The sequence below is a fragment of the Seriola lalandi genome, unplaced genomic scaffold, assembly GCF_002814215.2.
Source record: "Seriola lalandi dorsalis isolate HSWRI2012SDOR001 ecotype SW California unplaced genomic scaffold, Sedor1 jcf7180002054596, whole genome shotgun sequence".
Lineage (NCBI taxonomy): Eukaryota > Metazoa > Chordata > Actinopteri > Carangiformes > Carangidae > Seriola > Seriola lalandi.
This window is the reverse complement of record NW_019525149.1, coordinates 396,106-423,551: the sequence shown is the minus strand read 5'-3', so window position 1 is coordinate 423,551 and position 27,446 is coordinate 396,106. Positions and strand designations below refer to the sequence as shown.

The window sequence follows — 27,446 nt, the reverse complement described above, 5'->3', positions numbered from 1 at the left end:
CACACTGTACAGCAGTGTGCATCAATGTAAAGTGATATCAGTGCTCCAGCTTCCATGCGATGTGATAATGACGCCACTGTGTTCTGTAATGGTTGATGTTTGGAGAAGAGCCTGTGTCTTAGCTGGATGGATATTTTCTTCCGTCCACACGTGTTCCTGTTGACCCTGTTATACACAGAAACACACACACACACACACACACACACACACACACAGTGGGCTTCACAGCGCACATGCAGACACGGTAATAGATGATCCTCTGCGGAGTTTGGATGGCTGTCAAGGCTTGTGATCTAGATAAAACAATTTTAAGCTGACATACTACGTCAGCAATCTTTCCACATCCCACAGTGGACATAAAGACACACACAATCACACGTCTCATATCGCAGTGTAATAATATGCCGATGCACGTGTGGGGCTGTTGTTCTAGTGTGCTTTGTATTACGCTACTACATGGTATGTTGTGCAGCCATTTATTCATCCAGATTCTCAGTCATCCAGATCAGAAGGCCTCTACAAGTACAAAGTAAAAGGCAAACTCAGCAACTTTCTTCATCTGACATTAAGGTGTGAATAACACACAGAGGTTAAAATGTCTCTGACTCTCCACCTGTTGTTTGAAGTGTTGAATTCCTTTGAATAAGGGGTGAAACATCTTTAAGACCATATCCACCTGCCTTTGATTCATTGCAAGCTGCCTGTGTGAACAAATAAGATGAACAGCAGTCCCCAGCGGTCAGATAGTTGGTTTGCATGATGTAATCTGACAGAAAAGCTGCTTCTATATTCAATACAGATCACAAATATAAATACACAGATAGATAAGAAAATAAGATCTTTTTCTCATGCGGCTGAACCCACCATATTCATGAGAAATAAATGAGGTCCTGGTCCAACAAGGCCCTTTGGTGTTCCTAACAAATGAAAAAATGCAGGTACGACTGCCAAAAAATTGCCTTCTGAGAAAATGACAGTAAATGGAGAAATGCAGCTTATTTCATCCCAACACATCCTTATTTGTTATGATGCTAGAATGATGACATTGCCCCATAAAGGCTAAAAAATTTTCCAAAATTGAAGGGAAAAAGCTTCTCAAGGCCTCTGATAATGTCTGTCCACACCAGATAAAAAGGAAAGGGCAGAAAGAGCTGCAGTCCTGATTTCACTCCACTCTGTACAAATAGAAATATTGGCAAATTGAAAATCTCTGAGCAAAATGTAGGATTTATTAAGGAGTTATACAATGCATGTAACAACTTTTGACCAATCAAGCACAGAGTGATACTTAAACTTGTCCTGTAGACCTTAAAGGAGCTATTTGTAAGTTTTGCTTTTGCAACATAGCCAGTGTTAGCATTAACAGCTGTTTAGTTACCAGTCTAGAAGAAACGTTGCGAGTTCAGCATCAAACTTCATTCCTTCACGTGCCAAGAGCAACACCAATGTTAACTCTTGTCTCTATCACGTCTTTTCCGCTACTGAAGCAGATATTTCCCTCAGAAGTTGGTGAAGACCAAAAATAGAGCTAAAAGAAAGGGAAATATCGGACTTACAATTATCAGGTGGAGACAATAACAACTCCAAATGTCTGCCAACGTTGCTCCATGTCGGCAATGGAATTGTAAAGAGGCTACTATACACTAAGAACTTCGCCATATCAACTTAAAAGGTGATAATATGTTGTGTTCACAGCTTGTTTGTGCTTCCCCCAAGTATAGCCAAAATTTGCAGGTGTGAAGGCGTGATGTAATTGACTTAAGCATACAACAAAAGAAAACGGATATCAATACAGGCATAGCCCACATAGCCCATATATATTTAGTTGCCTTTTAAGGTACACCTAAAACTAATGCTGTCTAATACAGCAGTCATGCAACAAATCATCCCTTCATGAAGGTTATAATGTCCAGTTTTTGTTGAAACTGAGAGAGGTAGAGGTGTCGATTGAAGTCCTCCTGATATTCAGCTAACCCTCGATGTAAATGGTGTGGACAAATATTACAAAACACCTCTCACCCTGCTAAACTATCTCACAATGGTGTGAAATCCATAAAAATGCACTAAGCATGGAAGAAAGTGGGAAATAAGGACCTTAATCAGGCCACAGTTGGGTAAGCACCTCTGTCTACAGAATGTGGCTACATAAAAGTACAACTGTCAAAGATACCACTAGATTGTAAAGGGTCTCTATTATTTTGGCCAGTCTCCGAAGCTGTCACTGCACAAAATCATGCCTGAGCTTGGAGAATGGACCCAATTAGATTCTGTTCATTCAACTTCTCAAAAGTCCCTCGATCAGTTCAGATCAGTTGTCTGGATTAAGAAGCAGAACATCTTTACTTAAAAAAAAAAAAAAGTTTTATACAGTTACTGTCAAAAATGTTCACTGTTTAAAATGCTAGATTTTGTACAAGTATCATTCCAGCTAATGGCTTTGCACCAATATTATCTGTTATTTTCATACTTCATATCCGTTCATTGTGAAACCGGGACTCGGTCGATGAGTCAATAAGCAGTTCAAGCTTTTCCACTGACTGAAGAAAATACTATTAAATACATAGGGGCTAATGAAGCTGATAGGCTTTCATTAGATTTATTGCTAACTGATGATTCAGGCCAGAAACAGTACAATTATTCATCTTGAAGGGCTAAATAATCCTCTATTCTAAAAGCACTGGATGACACACTTAATCAAAGAAAGTAGAGTAAGTAAAGTTTAATAGTAAAATGTTGCTTAAATGTTCCATTTAAACAAACAAAAAAACTGACTCAGATGTTATTTTTCCAAAGAAATATTTAAACAATCTTCTCCCTCCTCAGCTGTTTTTTCTCTTTTATTAGCAGCAAACTCAGTTCCATGAGAACAAAGATTTTTTTTTTGGTCTGAACTCCTGAGTAAGGGTTGTCGTTTCAATATCTCCATTATGCACTATGTGAGCTTTTGATATTTCATGATTTCTTTTTTTTTTTTTTTTTTTTGCTTGTCTCATGTTTTCACAGACTCCTACCTCTGTGTGGGCTTGATAGGCGAGAGGGGGATGAATTGATAGACGTTTTATGTAACCTTTAGAATAAAGGTTGCTGCTGGCTCAAAGAACAGCCTTGCCTTTGCAGCAGCTTTCTGAACCTCTCGGAATATTGTTTGGCCTTACTCAAAAATGTGCTTTTACATTATATTATGCATTTACTACAGCTTTTACCTCTGCCATCTGACATACTGTTTACTTAATTTTACTGCTAATTATATTTGATCTATGCTGCTTTCTTTGTTTCTTTCCCATCTTTCTTCCAGGGGCTGGTGTTTTCTTCTTGTCCTGTTCAGAAGGAGAGCAGATCAGTTTCCTGTTTGACTGCATGGTCAGGGGCATCACCCCCAGCAGGGCCCCGCATGGCCTGCGACCTTCCCTGCCAGGTGAACACACACATACTTGCATAAACACACACACAAATTGCAAACAGAATTGGTTAAAATTGCAAAATAATTGCAGATTCAAGAATGAATGTGCAACTACCATATTTGCAAAAGACATCCAACTGAACCAAAATGATCAATTGTGTTGGTATGTGACTCTGTGACTTCCATTAGAAAGGTTTACTGCCTGTTTAGTGTGCATGTTTAGCATTTGTGCCTGGCGTCATGCTAACGGAAACAGCACATGCTTAAAGCCCCAGGGGTCAGTGTGTGGTTTAAAGGGTCATGCCTTTGTGTGTGACCTGTGTGCTATTCTAACGCACTGCTAATTTCACAGGCATTTCTGAGACTACAGATATGGAGACAGATGGTTTAGTGACAGTCAGAAAGAGAAAAGTTGTACAGGACACATACCGAGGATCTGACAACTCTATGAGACCTTTGAGGAGAAGTGGAGATAAGCACACTCCACTGTGGGAATGTTTTCATACTGTATCCACTCACATGCATACAGTATGCCTCAGGGTCTGTTTTTTGACATATGCACTTAAATGGAATTGCAAAAGATAAAGATGGATGCCAACATGGAGAAAAATCTACAACTTCCTCCAGCTTTTAAATTTTTAATACTATAACAGCAGACTATGAGAAGAAGAGACATTTCAGCCTTCAGCTACTGCCACTGTTGAATCACACACGCTTTTAACAGTCAGTTATTTTTTAAAGATATAATAGTATCTCATTATTTTTGACCTGTATCTATATTTTGACGTTCCTGTCAAGTCAAGTCTATGTAGCATTATTTATTTATTGCTTGTCAGCGAGTTCTCAACAGCAGAAGGATTCCAGAAAATCATCTCAAGCGCTTGTTTTATTCAACACACTGATGGCTTGCTGTGTATCTCTAAACACTTAGTGTGCAGTTTTGGAACAGTAACTATATTTACTCAAGTCCTGAACTTAAAGGCGACATGTGGAGTTTTCTAGTAAAAAAAAAGTTTCCTTTTCCTTTTCTGAACTCACATTCAACAAAATTTCACACTGTATATACACACATTTACACACACACACACACACACACACACACACACACACACACACACACACACACACACACACACACGTAGCATAATATCATGTAGCACATATAGATCCTGACTGTCTTTTTTAAACATGAATGAATCCCCTGCAGTTATAGTGACTTCTTTTTTAATAAAGGCAAAATGATAAAAACATATTTCACAAAGCAGAACTTATAGGAGTGCTACTATATGCATCAGCCTCTGATGTCTGTCGTGTGTGTGAGTGTGTTTCCAACTGTTCCACCAGCTTGTAAATGCAACATCTCCCAAAGGAGGTTATAGGCGCCTCGACTATCTGTTGGAACATCAATTTACTGTAAAATCCTGCCAATTACACACTTAATGCCTGCTATATATACATGCTTTAGAGGCGGGTGAGTGTAAAGGGGGAGACATGGCTTTGAAGGTTTGCATTTGCCAGTGTGCACGCATTGCAGTGGGTCAGGGTGTTTGTGTGTATAGGTGTCAACAACCTAACCCTTGGATCGCTGCCCCTGGATTGCAGCAGCTAATGCTAACGTGCAGATGCCAAGTTTCTTCACTACACTATGTGCGGTGTCAGGTAACATTTGCTAACGTTGCTAGTCTGCACTAATTATAGCTGCTTCACAGCACTGAATGTCGCGGGGTTACAGTGGGCCCCCCGGGCAGACTGACACAGGTTGGCTCACAGTATGTGAGGGAATGTGTGAGGGAAGCTGCAGTTTAAATTCTTTTTAACCTGTATGCTGCCCCTATAGGGCTTTGCTATACTAATGGTGACAGCAACACATACAAGACTTATACATATATATTTATGATATATATATAGGTATATTAGATGCATATTTCTAAGTGACATTGTAGTACACTGAAATATGTTTTCATCATTGTGCCTTTATTAAAAAAGAAGTCACTATAACTGCAGGGGATTAATTCATGTTTCAAAGACCATTTCAGCTACAGTCAGGATCTATATGTGCTATATGATATTATGCTACATGTTTTATCATGGATATTTAGTTAATAGTTTAGTTTGTATGCTAGTGTATATGTTTGGTTAAGGGAATTCATTTGATTATTTTCCCCCATTTTACAGATTTAAATTTTTCATAAACAACTTCCACACGGTTCAACAGCTTCATGACACAGCCTCTAGGATAAACAGTGTATAATCTCTAATAGGGATTTCAGTATTTGCTACTGTAATGGTAAAAGTTATTGTATTGTGTTCAATAGGAAAACACCAGCCACTGTGTTCATGTTCAGCATAGATATAAAATAAACATGTATTAAACCCATGTCTGGGGGAAATTATGGTGTGAAATGGTGATATGAAACTGTCACAGCATGTTAAGGTGGAGAGCTTCAGTATTAAACTTTATCTAAAATGTAACAAGGTAGATCGTGTTGTTATGTTGCGTGATAGTTTATGCTCTTTGTGTGTTCGTGTATGTCTCTATGTGCTGTGCGTCATATGTGTATATAGCAGATCCCAATGCTGACCCAGCTTCAGCAGAGGAGCGAATCAGCCAGGAGGCGTCAGAGCTGGAGAAGAGACTCAGCATGTTGTCTCACTGCAGCCTCGCGAGCAGCACAGGTACGTTATTCTCTAAACTTCACCTCAGGGTATAAATGAGTATGTATGAGCGTCTACACATGAGCACTCTGTAATGCATCCTGAGTAACAGTATGCCTTATCTCAAGGCCCTCAGAACTTTAAATCATGAATTTCTGACTCATCATTGCGCTCATCTGTATGCTCGGCCTTGCTGGCATTGTGTCCACACAAAGGCTTAATCACTGGTCTGTATTTATGAAGACATTCTGGGCAAGTTTTTGTCATTTATTTTCAATAATATGGGTATATTATTCAGAGGTGTGAGGCTCAGTGTTGTCAGAGGTCCCATGATTAATTTTTGCTGATTAACTCTAAAGCTCTGAGAGAGTTTGAGGGAAAATAAAACTTAATCATTTCTGTCTTCGCTGCATAGAAACACCTGTAGACGACCTCAAATGAGGACAGTTGACTGAAAACTGATTCTGCAGGTTCCTAAAATTTTGCACCTAGAGCCAAATTAAAAACATGATTTATATATAACGAGTTAAATGTTCTGTAAACAGCGGTTTAACTTTCTGGTTGGTGTATAAAGATGCATTTAATTGTTTGCATTTGCGTCTCATAAAGAAATAACATAATATAATATAAATTCTTGCCTCCTCAGCCTCCACTTACAGCTGCAGCACATCTGTTGCCGGGGACGACCGCAGCAGCATCTCCAGCTCATCCTCCAGCCAATCAGACACGAGCTATGGAAGCAGACTTCCGTTTAGGGTGGAGCCGTTAGCTAGACCACACCTCTCCAACGAGACAGCTTCAAGTTCCTCCACGGTGAAGGCCTTGGCCAGTTCAGATGATCGGCTTTACGCTGCTGTGATGGGAGGTGCTGGGATTCGCCCATCCTCTGCCCAATCCCATCCTCGTGGTCTCCATGACAGCGGACGGCAGAGCTCCTTAGACAGTGGGATTGGGATAGCGACAGGCAGCCAGTCGTCTTACTCAGGGAGCTGCTCCTCGTGTACAGGAAGTCTGGACACGGCCAGCCAGGGAGGAGGGGAGGAGTTTGGCTCTGTGGCTAGCCTACCTGTTCCTCCTCCTCCTTCTTCACCTCTCTCTATTCTTCCCCCCTCTTCTCCTCCTCCTCCTCCTCCTTCTCCTTCTCAGTCCACACTCACCCCAGAGCAAAGTTCTGCTGCCTCCAAATCCAGCTCATGTGCATCTGGTCGGCACAGTGAGGAGTACCAGATCCCCAGCCTGCTCAGACTACGCTATGATACCCCCAGGAGTCTCCTCCAGACCCTGTCCCTGAGGGAAACCTCAGCCCAGGGAGCACTACCTGAGCTGGGCAGAGTCAGCAGGAACAGTGGGGATGGAGAGGGTAGTCAGGGGTTGTGCAGCAGCCCCACAGGACCGAGGGCTCAGCGTCAGGACATGATGCAGCTTGCGCATTGCTGGGGCAGTGAGAGGGCGCCCTCTGTGGACAGCGAGGGGAGGTCCACAGCCAGACCCCCGATGGTACCCGGAGGCCTGGTTTGTGAAGAAACGCAGGTACTTGGCAGTCTCACACCATATAGGTTACATCAATAAATCAATCAACCAGTCAACCAACAGAATGGCAGGATGCAGCACATCAGAGGGAGCATCATGTCTTGAGTCCTCTTTGAACCCAAAATCCCGGTTCAAAAATTGGATCACATCAGTCACAGACATTTCACTCAGCCTCTATCAAAAGGAGCAGAGAAACTAAGCTTCTCTTAATTATAATTCTAGAGTCTAATCACCCTGAGGCGATTTGTTTCATTACATCAATATAATTATATATATATTATAATACAGTATAATCCAAGAAAATGTAAACAAGGATTAATAAATAAGATTCTGTCATTGAATGGCAGCATCATAGAGAAATCCTTCAAGTTCTCTTTAGGACTTTTGTTTCCATGCTAACGTTTGCATTAAGTAATGAAATGAAACAAAATGTTTGCAAATCATTATGCTAATCACTTACTCCAGTTCTTGGGTTTGCTCCCACAGATGCGAATCTCTCTTTAATGTGCCTGCTCGCATTTATTGAGCCCACAGTGATATTTTTTCATTCTTGTTCTAATAAAAAGGGGATTTTATGTATCTATATCTTGTGCTGATAAGCGAGGGTGAGCTCCTTGGTAGAATTGTGATTCGGATCTTGAGGGAAGAGAAAAGAGCCGGGGCGGGTACGAGTGATATTGCTGAAGTTACTGAGTTGGCTCCTGCTGTCACAGACATTTTGCTGTATTAGAGTGGAGCAGCCTCAGTGAGACACTGCTGTAGATGATCCTGGAGCAAGACCTCTGTTTCCATCTTTGCTGTCACTCAGCAACGAAAATGAAGAGGTAGCTCATATGTTTTTGCAGTAATGGATTTGGGAGTTATTCCGGTGGACATGCAGTAATAATAAACTTCAATACATGTACAAGTCCTGCATTTAAAATCCTAGTTGCATAGAGAATTGTTTACAGCTAAATGTACTCAAAGTATCAAAAGTAGAAGTAGTCAATCAGCAGAAAAACAGTCCCTGTGACTGATATTATAAATAAATCTGGTGGTGTGTGAAAGAGAGGAAGGAAAAAATCATTTTTTTTTTTTCAAACTTTTCTCTTATCTTCGCTTTCTTGTGAAATATGAAGCAATTTGACCTCTTTGGGTGTCAGTTATTCGAATGAAACCATCTGAAGTCACTCTCAGGTGGAACTGCTCAGAGACATCTCATGATGACAACAGGCCTCAACTACACACTGCTGTGTCACAAACCAAAAAAAGGTTAGAATCCACTGGTTTGATCATTATCAATTAAAGTGCATTATAAGATTATCAGATGTTTTTATGTAAAATCTTGATTGACCAAAGTAACTAGTAGCTGTGGCTGAAAGATAAACGTACTACATATTCTTCCCTGAAGTACTATCTGAAGCTCTCACTCTCACCACTTGACCTTCATCAGGGAAAGTTTATAATTACATCAAATAGAGCACTCTCTCATGCAACACGTGGGAAATGCACTTCACAGTGGTCACAAAGTCCACATATAAAAGAAACTCCACAGAAAGAATGTGTAAAAGAAATCTATAACAAAAGCAGTTGAAGCTAGTAATGTTTGGTTTTTGTTGATGATGTCAGAGATGTGGATTTATCTCTGTGGTAATTTCTCAGGCCGTAGGTTGGACTGTAGATTGTACAGCATTTGCACAGTAAATGTCTTTAAGGCAGTCTCGGTGAGGCTTTACTTCTCTAATGCAGTTTTTTTCTGTTTGGCCTTTGCAGTCATTTTAACTTTTGCCCTCGTCGTATAATTCTGCAGTGTTTGCTACTGATGCACCAGCAGTTCAAGCAGCAATTATCTGCCCTATTCACTTACACACTGCTACTTGCTATTCAGCCTAATGAGTCACTTGGGTGGCTGGCTTTGTAATTGTGATTTACACTAGTCAATGCCTTAAAGGCTCATGTAGCGGTTGATAACACTGCAAAATGCTGAGCAGACCTCAGCACAGGAGCAGAAAAACAGCAATATAATAATTTATCTATAAAACATACTGTGATTCAACCGGAGGATCACCAGCATCATAAATCATTACACTGTACCATGGTTAGGGAGAGACTACAGTATTTGGACTAGAGCAGCCAAACCTTTATATATTAAACTGGCATCTGTCTGCTAATTGCCCATACCATGTAAAGATGATTACATGTGACATATCATTCACAAAGTTTATTTGAACGGAAGAAATCTGATGTGGCTGCATGGTGGTGCAGTGGTTAGCGCTGTCGCCTCACAGCAAGAAGGTGCCGGGTTCGAGTCCCGGCTCCGACGCGGGATCTTTCTGTGTGGAGTTTAAATGTTCTCCCCGTGCCAGTGTGGGTTCTCTCCGGGTACTCCGGCTTCCTCCCACAGTCCAAAGACATGCAAAATTGGATAATCTAAATTGAATAGGTGTGGCTGTGAGTGTGAATGGTTGCCCCTGGTTGCCCTGCGATGGACTGGCGACCTGTCCAGGGTGTACCCCGCCTCTCGCCCGAGAAGATGCTGGGATAGGCTCCAGCCCCCCTGCGACGATAAGCGGTAGAAAATTAATGAATGAATGAATTCTGATGTTGCCCTGTGGACGGTTGCAACACAAATCAGGGATGGTTGCAACATAATATTCTGAAAATCTCCATTGTGTTGCAATAATATTATGGTATTATTTATTTATACTATCATAATATTGTTATTTATTTAGCAATATTTATCAAAGAACAGTTATTGAGTTTAGTGTTTTTGTATAGAACATAGGTCAACCTTGAGGCTACAAAATAATTCCCAAAATAACTTGTTTCTATTCTCTTATGCATTGAAATGAGCAATAATTGCTGCATCTGTTGTGCTGCGGGACAATATTAGCTGCATATTTTAACTATTCTGAATCACAAATGTTGAAACATACGGCTGTGTGGTCATGGCTGCTTAGCTTGGGGACAGTTACAACAACTTGTTGCAACCGTCCCCACCCTATCAGCCATGACAGAACATCCTGTGCTTTTGATGAATTCATACAAAATGTCAGGACAGTATGACAAAAAAATACAGGTTATGAAATTAACTGAGCATGTGCGGTATGACTGTCCTCCTGCAGTCACAGCACGCCTCCTCAGTCTCTGCCATATGGCCAGTTTAGTCCCCGGTCCAAGTGACTTTGGACGTCTTTGGTTTGAAACCCACGGGGCGTGGAGATGTGGTGAGATAAGATTCAAACACCAGGCAGAAGTGACGGCGAATCAAAGCCAGGGCCTCCTCACTGCGAGGCGACAGAGCCACCCGCTGAGCCCCAGAACCACAAATATAGGAAAACAACAATTGTAAAAAAGCAGGTGTGGGTTTCCATCAAAAACCTGTCTAGAGCCGCTGTTGTTTTCCCTTTGATACTTTAGTCTGCAACCTCAAAAGCTCTCAGAGGAGACTTCTCCACATTGTGTCTAATTAATTTTCTGATGGGTTGTGAAAAGTGCTTTGCCGTTGTAGCGAGGAGAGTATCATCCGATCAGGAGAGGGAGCAGCATGTCTTGTGATTTCTGACAGCTTGAGTAGGAGTGTGTGTGTGTGTGTGTGTGTGTGTGTGTGTGTGTGTGTGTGTGTGTGTGTGTGTGTGTGTGCACGTGCGTGTTCATTATACTGCATGTTTGTGTGCTGGCAAGAGGGAGAGCAAAAGGGGACAGAGAAAGTTAACGAGTAGTGATGAAACCAACAGAAACCCTCAGAGAGGAGAATCTTGTGCTATGAAACACAAATGAGATTTCTTTATTCATCATTCCTCAGCTCTGAAGTGTCAGCAGTTCAATGTGGCAAAAGCGACATACCTTTCATGTCGGGTAATGAGACGATGCCTGATTCCACAAGTTGTATTATGTCCGTTGAAACAAACCGTGTGACAGATAATATTCCTGAAGCTCCAGCCTGCTGTGTTAATAGCTGCTGTGGGCAGGAGAAAATGTTAAATTGGGACACGCTGTCAGAGATTTCTCATGTCTGAGCCAGCTATCCCTTTGTCTCCTGTCTGCCACCTCTAGAGATGTCAGCTTGTCCTCTCGGCTCTATACCACCCTCTTTTCTCTACCCTCGCCCACCACCCCTTCCTTCTTTCTTCTTATCAGCCCCTCTCTAAGCCGCCTCTCTGCGCACACCTGCTCAAAAATTTCTTCTTCATGGGTCTGAAAAGTTGCTGTTTTCCTTTTTAGCCGGTAACAATATTGAATGCTGCAGTGAGAAACAATTAACCCTGCCTCGATGATAACCTCTCTTGTCTCCCCGCCTAGTGCAATGATGGTTTGGACAACTACATTACACCGGAGCAGTGGCGGTCAGCGAGGAACAGATGCTTGACTCAGGTGAGATTTTATCTGCCTGTTTTAGCTCGTGTCACTCAGGAGCCATAGAAGAGAGCTGTTGTATGTCTAAAGCAAGACAGGGTGACACTTGAAGAAAGAAATATCACACTCTTCCTCATACACATGAAACGCTGAATTCATAAGAAATAGATCAGTTAATAAACAAGCTTATTTATTTCAAAGTGATATAGAAGAAAGGAATAAATTGTAGAAACTTGAATCAGAGTGCTTCAAGATAAAATCTTTGAAATGATGTTGTGATTTATTTTGTAGGTTCCCAACTCACCGGCATCGGGCCTCTCACCTTCTGCAGATACACGAGGTGTGTTTGTGAATGCAACGTTGTGCATGTGTCTTTAATAAAATTCTGAGGTACATGCATATTTCCATTTTTATTTCACTTTATACTTCTACTCCACTGCATTGATTTGACAGCTGTAGTTATTTCAACACTTAATTACACTACAGACGGTTAAAATGACCTGTGCCGTTAACATGTTTATGTGTGAGTGATAATCAAATAACGGACACTGACAGGCGCCATTCTGCTGCATGATGACCACTTTGTTTTGAAGATTTAACATTTACGAAATGTCAAGTCAGGTTGTGTAGTGACTTACAGTCTGTTAAGGTTTGGACATGGAAGCATCAGCCCAATTGATATAATACACTGTAACTGTAGCTGTGGTTTCCTGATGATGTGTTTTAAGTAAAGTGGAAAGCTTGAGACTGGAAGAAAGCCTTTGTCATTTTTTTTAATAACCTTACTCTTATTTGCTGATTTATATAACTTAAGCAAGATTTTTAATGAAGAACTTTCTTATAATGCAGTATTTAGGCATTGTTGTATCACTAAAGTGATTCCATCAGCGGCCTTTACTGTGTGACTGTGAATTAAAGTGAATCAGTGTCAAAACCTCCTGTGCTCCTCAGATCCTCCTCTCTGTGTCCGAGAGGAACACGACGACAGCGTGGATGTTGGTAATAAGTTGGCAGGTCTGAGGAAGTCGTTGCCCTCTCGGCCTCCCTCTGCCCCTCCACCTCTGCCTACCACACTGAGCATGTATAGGCCAACATCAGCCAGTGGTGAGAGAATTACTTCATTTCTGATTAATCCATTGTAATGACTAATGTTTTTCAGGTAGGTTTCTTCTTAATCAAGGTTAGCTTTCTGATGACAAATCGACACTTCATCGTTCTGGCCCTGGGTCATCTGTGCAGCCACTTTAACAGCTCCTCTTTTGGATTTTTCCTTCAGGTTTGTTCCAGTCTCCCCATGAAGCTCCTGCCTCTGTGTTCCTGGACGCTGGGCTCCACAGTGACAGCACTATTAATTATGTCAACATCCCAATTAGCCCCCTGCCGGCTAAAACTAACAGAGAGCTCCTGTACACAGAGCTGGACCTGCATGAGGCCGGCTCAGCCCCAGTCTCCAGTCTGCATAGTGCTGTCAGAGGTAACACTTTGCAACTCTGCAGACCCAGTAAGAACACCGAGCCTTAAACGGCCATTTTGGATCTGTTTGTCTTTTCCTGGTGCTTCTTCCTTCTCTATGTCCTCTGTGATATTGCCTTTATGTCAGCTTTTGCATCCAACGTTTCTGCCACCCGTAGGCTTAATGCATTATTAGCATGTACAGCATTATGTGTATGTATGTGACACACTGTGCACATTTATGGAGGGGTATAAACCACAGCGATGGCTGAGGAAAATATTACTGAAATATAGAAAAAAAAGTTTTCTGATGCTTTGCCAACAATGTCTGTCTCATGCAGTTGCTGGTCACTGGCAGGGTGGTAAATTTTTTAACTATTCAAGCAGTCTGTGAACTGATTCTTACTAAAACATATGTAAATTTACATGTGTTTTGGTTGAGGGTATCATGCAACTGCTGCTTATTTTCCTGCTTGCATCTGTCTCCCTATCAGCTTTAAAAAAAAAAAAAAAAAAGCATAAGGAAATGAAAATGTGTTTTTATTGCAGCAACTAAGTACCACTATCACTAAGTACAGACAGACAATTTATTCATGACAAACAGACCTTAATTTAATTTTTATTGCTGCTTAAGAGCCTAATTTATGGAGCATAATCACACATTGGATGGTGAAAATGAAGCATTATAAAAATGAAGAATTATACAGTGACACAAAGAATTAACAAACGGTTTAAATGTATTCAAATTCTAAGGTGTGAACTGGCAAATTAAAAGGTATCATCCTAATTTAAAAGTAATTTGATGGATTTTTAAATCACTGAAAAATGCTTGACAGATATATCAACAGCACCATCAGTTAGGAAAATGTTGTCTTCAGAAAATGGTGTAAGGTTGAGTTACTAAAGGGTCAAAGAAACTGAACATTACATTACATAGCATGGTTTTCCTGTATGTGACAATGTTAAAGAACCTGTGTCAAACTGTAGAAATGTTAATGTTCTGTCTCATCTCCCCCTTCACCGCTGATTTGCCGACCCAGAAGAGGGCTCCATCAGGTACGCCCACCTCGACATCACTGCCATGGAAACGGCTCACAGAGTGGGGGCGGAGCATGTTCAGGGCAGGGAGGACAGACTGACTCAGCTGGAGAACAGGCGGCGAGGGCCACCACACTGACTCTGCAACGCTCAACTTGATAACACTTTAGAATAGTTTTCATTCTCTCCATCTCTCTGAATAAGCTAAAATGCAGTTGATCATCACACTTAAACACACACACAAACACACACACACACACACACACAACACACATAGTTGTGCCAGTGTGCAGAAATTCCCGCAAACAATCCATTCCACTGAAAAGAAGAAAATAGGAAATGTCTGGGAAGGCTCTTATGCAGCTGCCATCATGGATGTGTTTTGTTTATATGTTGTAATTTCTCATATAGTTAGATTTTAATTAGTGTTGCCCTTTTACACTAGACATATTTCTTTTTGTTAGCTGCATGGCACTTAAGTACGCTGAAGCAACTGGGGACGGAGGAACTTTTCTGTATGTGCCTCTTTTAAGATTCTGGCTGGATGACTGTTGAACATTGGTATAAAATGGCTTAATTATGAGGGAATGACACCAGAACTAATGTTTACCACTGATATTACAGATGGGAGACAGTTAAACAGCAGTTGTCGCTCTAGATTTACCTTCTTCAGACTGTTTGGGTGTGGCTGTATTTGTTGTTACCTCTCTTTCTAAGAGTTTCCAACTTAAATTCATATTATTTATCACAGGTTTGGTGTATAGTATGATCACATAATAAGATAAAGCCCTTCTCATCGCACTGTCACCTTACAATCAACTGCTAAGAGTCCCAGCTTGCTTGGCAATCATTCCACATAAGATCTTAAAAGCATTCGACTGAAATAAGCAGCTTAGAGATATATATCTCGGGTGAAAATTACATTAATCCAGGCCCATGTGGCCTGAGCAGGACATGACTGAGTAATCAGCCAGCAGGTAACATTATTCATCACAGCAATCAATGTCTCTGCTTCTGGTCTGTGAGAGGGCAAGAATTGATGAATGGAAAAGCGCAGTGTGTTCCAATTTCTCACCTCCCTCTTGATATCATGAGGACAAATCGTCCACTATTTGACGGTAATCTGTTTTTATGGTGGAGGTTCCCCAACGGTGTCTGAGGAGGAGATGAGGATTAAGAAACAATGCGAGAATGACACATAAGAAATTTTTACCAAGAACAGCGTGTTGATGTCGCCACAGGAACTGCTTTTGTCTACAAGATGTGTAAATAGTCACTGCTTTTATTTATGCCAAGACAATATAAATTATATGGAACTATATTTTTAAAATATTACTGTTTGTATGTTGTTGGCACTTGTATATTACTGAATATTAAAGATTGCCGTAACATTTTCAGGTTTCAGTGCTTCTTACCTAAATCTGTAGCGTTCTTTATTTTATATTGATCAAACGAAAGCGGTAAGATTACAACACTTCAGCAGATCAAGGTTTGAGTCTCTACAGTAGTAACAGCCTATGTGACGTAGCATTTATTGTTTGCACAGCTAACGACAGAGGGAATTGTCTGGCCACCGATGTGCCAATACTCTGACAAGATGAAGTACGTGTGCAGCTGGTTGGCTGCTCTCCAGGACCTCCACCATCATCGCTCAGCAGCTGAGCTACATCATCTGGTTAAGGCTGACTCAGCTGCTGCTGTCCATTCTTCAACAACCACCTCCACAAAATTTGGCTTACTTAGAGTCAAGCCATGGTTCCAGTTTTTGCGCCACAATGTGACATTTCTCCCACACCTGCCTGTCATTAGTTGTACAGATAAATGTCGCTACAGAGTACCAGACTAGTATGTAAACTATTTAATCTTTGTTTAATCTGTACCTTGATAATCTGAGCAGGTCAATTTCACAATAAAATCAATCTGATTTACAAGAAAAAATCTCTGTACAAACAACCTACAATTCATTCATTCAGCAATTTGTAAAATCAATAACTAGAAAAGTAGAAAACCTTCAATGGAAAAAACAGCTTCTTTTTACAGTAGTTGAAAGGGAATAGAGGGGAATGTGGTGTATGCTGTGTGGTGATGGAGGGAATTATTTCAGTTCATTCAACCTTCACTGACGTAATGACCTTGAGTCGAGCCTCTCAGAGCTCATTGTGCTCGAGTCCTTGACGAGAGATCTTGTTGGACAAATCCTGCATGTGTTTCTTCATCTGAAATCAAGACAAAGAATCAATGTCAATGCCTTTTATTTATGCTTTTTAATACCTTTGATTACCAGCATGTTTTTTTTTCTGACCATACTCGTCAACATTAATATACAGTATTTATAACAAGGTACAAATAGGTTTTCTTTGTATGAGGTTTGATCAAAGCTTTTCCTTTCGGAGCTCTCCAACATTACCCAACAGTCTTTTCTTTACGACTGTTGTGTTGTAACTCCAGAATAAGAGTCTTCTTTGACAGGAACAATATGATGTGTTGTTAACCTTTGTCCCTCATTTCTTTGTAACTACATTTTTCAACACCATAACAGTTTTTATTCCGTTCCCATTTTGCGACCATATTAGTTTGGACAGCTGGTGAGCAGTCAGTCATTGGTCAATAGCGTTCACTGGCAGTGTGTGGAGTTAAAAGCTAATAGACAGTTTTGTTGTCCCTCCTTACCTTGTAGCTCATCTCTCTGGTCTTCTCAGCGAGTGTGTTGTACTTTTCCTGGTTCCTCTTGATGTGTTCTTTGTCTCCTAAAGCCTCTACGTGTTGCAGCTTCTGGTGGGACAGCTCCAGCTGCTCCTGGTAATGGCTGTGCTTCTCCACCTTGGTCTCGAAGTGACGCAGCTCCTCCTATTTTTTAAGGTAAACACAAGAAACTTGTGCTACAGAAAATGGACCAGACTCACTGAATAGCTCCCTAACATGTCCTATGATAACTATTAATTTAGCTATACAGACTAAAGAGCAGTGATAACTAACATGTCTTTGGGGTCATCAGGTGGGAACCTCCTTTCACCAGTGTTTCGTCTAGTTGGTCCCACGACACCTCCAGGAGGCTAGACAGTGATCACTGGCGTCCTAGAGTCACTCCCCTAATGCCAGCCATCACTGCTCCTCACACCACAACTATTTTCTCCTTTATCTTGCCTATGCTACCACAGACAACACCATCATCAACTCTGACAAAACACACTAGCAGATTCAGCAAACAAACTCCCCTAAACAGTTGGAGAAAGTGGCGGCCATTTTGAATGAGGGAGGTAGAGTCAGGGAGAGATGCCTTTTTGACGCCGGATTAGGCTGTGCTCTACCCCCCCCCCCTACTCCCCCACTCTCCAAGACAATGAGGGAGGTAGAGCCTAAATGATATAGGAAAGGAGCGCAGCAAACACGCAGGGGGTGCAAGTTCAGTTCACCTACACTGCATGCACAGCTGCACAGAGGAGCTGATATAAATCTCAAATGACTAGAGAGGAAATGTCACACAGAAAATACGAGCTGAACATTTCCCTGTGATACATCTGATCTTGGAGCCAGATGCCTTTGAAAAAAAAAATTGAAATTTAAATTGAGTTGCTCACTGCGTTCATCTGCTCATGGGACAAAGGGTGAAAGGAGCACAGATAGGAGAGTAGAATACCTGTGCATTTCAAACGTGTAATGCATAAGATAGGCCATAATAAGATGCACTCTCTGCTTCGTGATTCACCGTACACAAGTAGTACTTATCCATCAAGTACACTACAGAAGTTAATTGTGTTACCAAAAGAGCACGTGGTTAAAAAGTTTCAGGAAAGTTGCAGCAGTGTGATAAAACAAAAAGCAGTATCTACCATCGACTGAGAGCAGAGGTGTCCAGAAAGCTGTCATAAGAGATTTAAGAGCTACCTTGAGAGAGTCCAGCTCGTCTTCACTGAGGTTGGCTCTCTTGGCAGCCTCCCACAGTTCAATCACACGAGGTTCCCGAAACTCTACAGAGGAAGAACAGACAGAGAGAAAGATGAAGAGATAAACAGTCCGAGGAGACAGTTTGGAGCCTCACCAATAGTCGCACACTCCGGAGGGAGGGAGCTTTAAAGAGGAGCAGTCACAGTAGATTTTATAAGATAGATTCACAACAACGAGCCACCCCGGTTGCGCAGTCATTTAGTATATACACACAATATCAAAGAGAAGAAAACTGCTTGCATTCAGATCTCATCTTGAGTTGCTGCCACTGCTTAAGTACTGCAAAACTGCATGACTAACAAAACCAGACGAAGAAAACAGAAGGAGATTAAGACTGTTTTGTGCAAGAGGTGGTTGAGTGAGCGACAACCTGGAGGGGAGTGAGTAGAAAAGAAGTAAAAGAGTCAGTATGAATCAGCAGAAAGAGCATCGCCTTCATCTAAACTCCAGAGTCCCTGTGAAACCTACATGACTGAGACCTCACATACCTCTCAAACCTGCAGCCCACTTGACCAAAAGCGGCAGAATAACGGAGATAAAAAGGTGATAAACTACAGGAAAATTCAATCATGACAGAGTAATGAATGTTTTCTCTGAGTTTACCAGCACAAGGACAAACTGGTTTAAATCAGTGGAGGGGGTGCAGCACTATGGAGAGTTTTAAATAACCCTCTTTCAAATGGTCTTTTTCTCATTTTTCTCTCATTTTAGACGTTCAATTTGAAACTAAAAGCACAAAACACTTGTGTTAAGCCATTAGTGTATCAACACTCGGCAACTGTGATGCAGCAGTGTGTTATTATGATTACAAATCGCAGTGATTAAGATGATGAGATAAATGCAGAGTGAGACTGAGATGCAGAAAGAGACAAACAAGTTGTGTGTGTGTGTGTGTGTGTGTGTGGTCTCCCTCACCACTGTCTTCAGTGAAGCCTTCGTGGCTGAGCTTACGGAGGCGCTCGAAGCCCTGATTGAGGTCTCTCATTTTGTGCTTCAGGTCCGTGTGCCTCTGGTGCAGCACGTGCTCTTTGGCGTCGCCCTCCAGGGGAGAGATCACGTTCTTGTGGATTTCTGTTGAGACGGAGGGAAAAAAGGAGAGGAGACAAGGTGTCAAGTCAGGTTCGGAGTCAAGAGCCGACAGGGTTGGGTGGGTGGATGAAGAAGAGAGAGAAGAATGGAAGAAATTCAAGCAACAAAAGAGAGAAAGAAAAGCAGCATTTTATGAGGAGAGTTCAGTGGTAGCTATAAAATAATCTGTACATTTTACATTTCACAGGGCTGACTTTTTCTTCCATAAGAACTTTAAGCATCCTCCTTATTTTTATGAGATTTCTGCCTGTCTCACCCTTGAAAAAGGTGAGGGGGTAAACAGTGAACAAAGGCCAACTGGTCAGCGGCACGCTAATTCAATGATAACGGCTGACATTTGGATCGAAAGAAAAAAAAAAGAATAGGAAAACTGAGTTGAAATGAAGAATGAGGAACCTCGAGAGGCAGAGGATGGAGGTGGAGGTGGTGGTGCTGCGGAGATGCATGGAGACTCCCCTCCAGGCAACATGTGATTGGCTCAATATTTAAATGCATCAGACAGGCAGAAGAATACCCCGGGCTTGTTCGGCAATAACACAGCACTGTGCAGCGCTAACGGAAAAGTTCTGGCACGAAACAGCTGCAAAGTGTCAGTCAAGTCTGAAAGACACGTGGCAGTCTGCTCGCCTTAAAACTCACAGCTCTGATGTGATGTGACAAGCACTGATCAGTGGGTGGCAACATGTGCAGTCTGATACCTGCAACCTATGTACATAACCATTACACTGAAGCAGGCAGAGAGCCTTTCAGACCTGGTACTGAGTTCTGGATAACCATCCTATGTATTTTTTGCATACATTTGCTTTGGAAACTGCCCTGATAGCTAGAAAATATAAATCTGGCCTTATTTTTTCTGCAAAATTCTCCAAATTTTATGTAAATGTTAAAGTTACTCTGGTATAAGAACTTTAATTATGCTTGTATACAAAAAACATACAGTGGTGAATCGCACAAAGAGCTAGTGAGAGCTGGGAAGACAGAAAGTGTGCTCAGTGGAAACCGCTGATAGTGATCAAAAAACCTGGGAGAGAATTATTCCTATACAAATGCTGTTTAAATAATTTGGGGGGTCCGGGGAACACCAAGGGTCCTTGAGGGAGTTCCGGGGGGGTCCCCAGGAAAAAGGAAAATCATTTATTCTCTTTATACCATATATGTGTAACACAATGGCAGGATGTATGACTATTATGTGTTTCAAACACTTTCTGTAATAAAACATCTACAAACAAAACATCTCCATCGGTCCATCGTTTAATTTGTGTCAGTTTAGAGCTCCTTCATGTAAAAATGTTTGAGAACCACTGATTTAAAGTCATGAAGTACCAAGTCCACTTACAGTGTTCATTTTGGTTCTTTTCATACATGACAACATACAATTCTTTTTTTAAAGGCTGAGGTTCCTTTCTAATTTACCTGTATGTGATTTTTGGACTGATTTTCCTGCCTGTTTTCCCAACATTAGATTACTGTGTATGTGTGTGTGTGTGTGTGTGTGTGTGTGTATGTGTGTGCGTGTGTATGTGCATGTGCTGTGCGCCATGTGATCTTCGGCACCGTGGCTCAGTGAATTATTTCGCTCTCCTGACGTTGTGGGACTTTTACAGTGTGTAATTATTGTTCCCGCTCTCTCACAGCAGCAGGTGTGTTACGTTTGTGGACTGTAATGCTTTCACCCTGACTGTTCAGACTGGGCTTGGAGCAGGAGAGGGTCACAGCTCAGTTTGTGATTTTACCTTTAAATCAATAAAGAGCAAGGCTGTCCATTTCATTACTTTATATTCATGTAATAAATATACAAATATCAATTAGATGGTAATCTGCATTAGAAATGAAAATAAAGGAAGAAAAAAATGGTTACAATAATCATATGCTTTTAGTGATCTATTTGACCTGGATGAAATGGAGGTGGTTTCCTCTGTATTTCAAATTGCCATAATAGATTTCAAACACAGCAGCAGAGTGGAGATAATATATACAAAATACCACTAAAACTAAGCAGAGGTGGTGTGACACCTCTGCTTGGCGTGAGAACAAGGGAGTGATTCACGCAGCTCACCCTCCGTCCTGCTGACAGTGTCCATGAGGATGTTGTACTCGTGGATCTTGTCTTTGTGGTGCTGGAACTCCCTCTTAAGGCTCAGCAACTCCTCGTTGGAGAACTTCCCCGAGCTCTTAGCCTGATGGAGGTAGAGTCACCGAAGACAGAAAGAGTTAGTCTCAAAAATAGCAGAGCAAGTTATCACTAAAGAACTTTTCTGCTCTGGTCCCTTAGAGAAAAATTAACCATTTCATAGTTGCCAAAGCACAAGCTTTTGAAAATAATGGGCAGCTATGAAAAACAAAAGATAATTTGTACCATAGTAGAGCTGCATTTAAACTCTGCAGACGACTGGTGCAGCCGAGTGAGGACCTCAAAAGCTTTTAACCATTTAAATCATGTTATACTTTTTATTAGAATTTTTTAAGCTGATTTAAGGTTCATGTCTTTGTGCATACAATTATTGTGGTAGATTTTCATCCAACAGCAGCAACAGGGTAGGCATAAAAATCTCATAGTGTGTGAAAAAGAGGGCATGAAATCAAGTCACATCATTCCCAAAATATATTCCATTATCTTCCTCCCTCCTTTGCACACAAATTCAAACACACACCTTGTTCCAGAGTTTGTCCAGCCTGGGATCATCAAATATGTCTCCCTCTTTGGTGTCGTGGTCCTTCAGGGAGTTGCTCTCCAGCGTTCGCGTGTCCCTTTTCCCGTCCATCCCATACTTGGCCAGAATCACTGCGTAACAGAACAGAGGAGTTTTACTTGCACTGCTGTAAATGATGCTGACACGAGCCTGTAAGGAATAACAACTGAGGCTGTCATCAGAGATGCTGTTTGATACCCAAGAGAATCTAAAGTGACACACACATATTCATCATTTAAACAAGATTTAAACATTTCACATCAGAAATTACCCAGAGGCTCACAACCCTTGACAGCAACTCATTAATTCCAAAGTCACCACATCTTTTAAAAGAGAACCGAAAATGGAGAAGTATCCCTAATCAATCAGCTGCTGAAAATAAACTGGGCAGGCCAACAAACAAGGATAGATTTGGGGAGGGTGACGAGAGCTGCACAGAACACACTTGCTTCCCTTTTTTCTTGACATAAGTAGCACACAGTAGGTGATACAGATGTGCTCTTTGTCATGCTGCTTCTATCGTGAAAAAGCTCGATATTTAAAGGTTAGAGTGAGAAGGGAAGAAAATGCTCATTTCGCTCCCACTCAGTAACTCAACAGAACACCTTGCACAACCCAAAACTTGGCAGCTTGCATGCACATACAAGGAAACAAAAGAATTAAAAAAAAGAATCTAAATGCATCCAAAAACTGTCAGGACACAAATTTTCCACAACAGATAACTGATGAGCTTGCCATGTATTTTGTATTTCGAGAACTAATTTGTAAAATATTTGTCAGTTATGTATAAAAAATATTGAGCAGCACAATATATAATCAGTCAAGTGCTGTCCCAACATTTTGGACTTTGCTTTGAAGAGGCTCTGTCCTCATTATTCTGCCCCAGTTAACTGTTATTGCAGCAGCTGATTCAGCATCATCCCAACATTGTAGTAACCCATCAGTGTCACTTATTAACTGCTGATGCTTCCTTAGGAGCGTTTCCAAATGCTCGGGTCTAGTTTAACATCCTCATAAACAGGCTGCAAGAAGTTGATGACAATCACTGAGGTACTAGCTGGCTTGTATAGGTCACACTTTATAGTTTCAGCTGAGGCTCTTGACACTTTGATCTACAATGGGTGCAAACAGTAAAATAAGCTTACGTTCTCAGAACAACCCATTTACAACAAGCAAGGTGTCGGGATTTGTCTCATCTCAAACTGAGTGCGTCAGGGAGATGTGCTATGAAAAGAAAAAAACGGGGAGACAGACAGATGATTTTTCAGCCCAATTAGAATGAGTCAAGGAGAAGTGTGTGATGCAGAGGGGAGAAGGTGACTCGATTTATATTTAGCCTATAAAGGAGCAGGAAGTGACTCTACTACTCTGCGGCCCGAGCAGCCACAGGGAGGGAAGTCCACTGGCTGTTGCTGACAGAATGCTAAAAAGAACTGGTGTATGTGGTTGGGTGTTTGCCTGCAGTTGCTGAGGTGAAGATCCCTCCACACACTCGTACACCTCCAGCTCCAGGGTGTAATCATGATTTGATTAAGGATTTGATTGTCTCAGTATGCCTGTCCTGACCTTTTACCATCTGAGGAAACTGCAGGGACAGAAGCTGTGTCTGATTTGGTAATACATTCTTCACAGATCAGGTGTATACCGCTGTTTAGTGTACGCAATTTAGTATCTGAAAATGCAATACTCATAGCATGCTCTACACGTCTGTGTGTAGGTGACTCTCTTTAAAAATCAGGAAAATAATTCTGCACACACTACACATAATGAAAATCTGCATGCATATGGATGCAGCTGCAGTCTTAATCTCAAATGGAGATCCTGAAAAGACTCTTTAGCAACAGTCCAACCTTAACAGGGATGAGAAATTTCTTCTGGGACTTAAATGGCTGGTAGAACATTTGTTATTCTACCAGCCAAATGGCAGTTTATTATGTAAGCTATCATGTCCAGAATAATGTATTCCTTGGTGTTAATGATGTTAATTACTTCTCAGATTATATGTCAAAATCCTTTTAGTGGCATTGCCAAGATTGGTGATTGAATATTCATGGGTGAATCTATAGTGAATTTAGATCAAAGTGAGGACACAACCTATTCCTGACTGCACCAGCGAGCCAAGACTGCCTCACCATTGAAGTTACGTCGGAGCTGGGCCTCTTTCTCTCCATTTTCATCCAGCCCCTCCACCTTCATCTTTTTCCACTGCATCTCATCTTTTTCCTGGATCTTGAGGTCACTGTGAAGCTCAGCCTGCCGCACCGGGGACAACTGCATCTGTCAATACCAGAACAAGAAATACCATAAGACAGACGGAGGGAGAAAGTTAGAGGACAGAGGAAAAAAAAAGGGAAGCTGAAACAGTGACAAAGCAAAAACACTGTGACAGTTGCAAATCAATGATAGGTAAGTGAGCTAAGTTATTTATACTATAAGTTGTTTGATCAATGTCAGCTCCTAAAGAAACTTTTATTCAGGCAGAGCTGGAAACAAACTACCCAGTTTAAAGCTCAGTACTTATCCCTTTGTGAGCTTGATGACAGACTCCAAGATCACAGTCTGCACTGTTCAGAAAACAGGCCTGAGGTCGTATCACAGAAACCTCCTATTTTAAGTCTTAAGTAAAGATAGGAAGAGTATCAGATAAGAATTATCCTAATTTGGTATTAAAGGAGCAAATCCTAACTAACTTTAGGAATCCTATCTTATCTTACTTCATCCTATCTAATCTCAGGTTAGGAGATCCTGAATCCTTAGTCCAACAATGCTTATCAACTTGTATGTCTGTTACCTAGCAACTGATGTTACTTCTCTCATCCCACCTCACTGAGGTCTTTTGGTAACCCCTTAGATTTTTCATTGAACCCCACAAAAAATGGAATAAAAAAACAATGACGAGCACTTTACTTCAGGACAGATGAATTAGAAGTGTTACATACATCTGTAACATCTGTAGAAAAATCCAAAGATGATCTTTTACAACAATGTTAACTTTGGATATGGAGATAAGAGAGGGCTTAGAAAGCCTGTATCTGCTAACGAGCTTTTTGTCATCAAACACAACGTTAGGGTCTGCCATAAGCTTCTCAATGAATAAGCTCAGCCTGTTGACATTTTGTTGGTTGTGTGAAAGCAATAAAATAGCAGCGATATGGATGAAACAAGTTAGCTAAGTGGTGGAAAAGTGAAAGTCAGGAAAGCTTAAAGGTTATGCAAATATAGGAGAGTTTATTTAAGATTTGGGAAGGTTAGGAAGCTTGTGTGATACACTTTTAGGATAGGAACATTGACTTAAGAACTATTCATCTGTAAAGTTTTGCTAATTGCCATAGTTACCAAACAGTTACGACAGAATCTGCATGTTAGGAAGTTTCTGCAATACAGCCCCAGGTCACTACGGACAGTCAACTCTGTCTGAGCAATCAACAACTTCAGGAACTCTGGTGAAGTAAAAATAGCTGAAAACGTTTGGTGAATAAAGAATGGCATACTGGAGAGGAGCTATGTGACCTTTTACTCAAGTACCTTTTTTATTTATTTATTTATTTTTACAGTTGGAGATTACCTTTAAAGTACTCGAACATTAGTGTTCTTCTGCCTAATAGTGGACACATTTCCACCACAGGGATCATTGAGGTCTACTTGGGGCAACTTGGTGTCCTCCTCAAAGGCCCTTGGCAGTGGTTATTTTAAAATAGAAGAATCAAACTCATGCTTTCCCGTCATGTCGATGTGTATTTCCAACAACCATTTAGTACTAAACTTGATTATCCACGATCTTGGCTGTACACATCTCTACCTGAGCCTATTGAGCAATGAATACTATGTTTATAGCTGACTATACGTTCCCCCCTTGAACACCACAGTTTATGGATATGTCATGGCGACTCTTGCTTATCGGCTCAGTCCCTGCATATGAACGCTGACGCTATGTCTTAATCAAGGCTAATGCTGTTTTTTCAAGGTGCTGTACATTAGGCGCCATTTATGTACATTTCATTGAATGTGGTTAGCTCCATTGATCACCAACAGCCGTTACTTGTATTAGTGTAGTTGAGTTACTATGTACAGTAGCTACAGCTGCTAACATTACAGACTGATTTCTATACGTACCCTTTTAGCCTTCTCCCACACCTGGTTCAGCTTGGCTATCCTGAAATCCACCGTCTGTCCATCACTGCCGCTCGGCTTTGCCTCGTTCACTTCCCGGGAGTATTTCCCAGCCATTACACCCACGCCGAGACACAGAGCGATGACTACACACTGCAGCTTCATTTTGAGATAACTCTACACAACCAACGACAAAAAGAGGCCGAAAATCACTAGCTAGACAACAAAATTAGCCGGACAACACAACGAACTTTGTCTGTTATTGTGGCTCACTGGAATACCACAAGTCATGTGCTCAAAAGGGGAGGGCACTTCCTTAACACTTGCATTATGGGATATGTCGTTTTCTGTCACATCCTTTTTGACACCAGTAAAGCTGAAACGATCTTAATTGAACTACAATTTTTGAAATGCAGTTCTGCGTCGTTACCTGGCAACGAAGGCTGCAAAAACTCTGAGCAAATAGAAACGCTCCACGCGTTTATGTGACTGGATGCTGCTCACATCCGCACGTACAGTATGATGATGAGCTGTCTGTCTGCAGGAGAGGTTTAAAGGGAGTTCCTGGGAGACTGTTTATTCAGTTTTATAACAACAAGGAAAGAGGCAATGCACCTTCAAAACACAACTCAGGCCTTCAGTAAAAATCCTATGGAGTTTTTTTTTACCGTGGATCAGAAGATATCTTGGTTATTCCCCTACAAATTTATAGTTCAGTGTCAAATTTGTGTGGTATAGCCTATATTCTTGTAAGTATTTTGTTTAAAAGAAAGAGAAACGGTCATTCATTTATTTCAAAGAATGTAATGTTTTTTGGAAAGTTTAAGCCATCTTATTTTGATATAACTGATAGTAGCTTTTTTTTCAATGTGTAATATAATATGTTAAAATGCTGACTATAAATTGAATTATTAGTCAATTTTTCATATTACTTGTAAAAATGCTTAATTTAAAAGCAAAATCTGAAGCTTGATTAATAAACCTCAACTATCTAATGAAAAACAAAAATATATATAACATAACAATAACAACTTTAATGATTTAAAGATTATTTATGAATTTAAATCCTGAAAATAATTTTTGTTGTGCTTTTATTATTCTTTTACCATATTTTTTTTTTACATATATTGTGCCATATTATAGCCTATATATACTGTATATATACATTTTTCTTTTTCTTTTTATAGAAGTGGACCTTTGAG

The 27,446-nt window shown here is 40.9% G+C and overlaps 2 protein-coding genes across 2 annotated transcripts in view; one reads left to right on the top strand and one right to left on the bottom strand.

Moving 5' to 3' along the window:
- Nucleotides 1-15,804, top strand: part of LOC111664613 (protein Dok-7-like) — a 25,128-nt gene extending 9,324 nt beyond the window's left edge. Inside the window, exons 6-13 of the mRNA XM_023419274.2 lie at nt 3,296-3,415; nt 5,966-6,076; nt 6,702-7,585; nt 11,867-11,938; nt 12,212-12,260; nt 12,872-13,024; nt 13,197-13,421; nt 14,413-15,804. Coding sequence (XP_023275042.1) covers nt 3,296-3,415; nt 5,966-6,076; nt 6,702-7,585; nt 11,867-11,938; nt 12,212-12,260; nt 12,872-13,024; nt 13,197-13,421; nt 14,413-14,549 — 1,751 coding nt within the window. The 3' untranslated portion in view covers nt 14,550-15,804. The remainder of the gene's footprint in view (nt 1-3,295; nt 3,416-5,965; nt 6,077-6,701; nt 7,586-11,866; nt 11,939-12,211; nt 12,261-12,871; nt 13,025-13,196; nt 13,422-14,412) is intronic.
- lrpap1 (low density lipoprotein receptor-related protein associated protein 1) lies at nt 13,896-26,538 on the bottom strand. The gene is made up of 8 exons (XM_023419277.2): nt 26,248-26,538; nt 24,267-24,411; nt 22,096-22,226; nt 21,501-21,621; nt 19,271-19,426; nt 18,296-18,378; nt 17,081-17,257; nt 13,896-16,626 (listed from the first exon to the last, which is right to left on the bottom strand). Exons 1-8 carry the CDS (start codon nt 26,407-26,409, stop codon nt 16,558-16,560), a joined length of 1,044 nt encoding a protein of 347 aa, XP_023275045.1. The 5' UTR covers nt 26,410-26,538; the 3' UTR covers nt 13,896-16,557.
- Nucleotides 26,539-27,446: the final 908 nt, after the last annotated feature.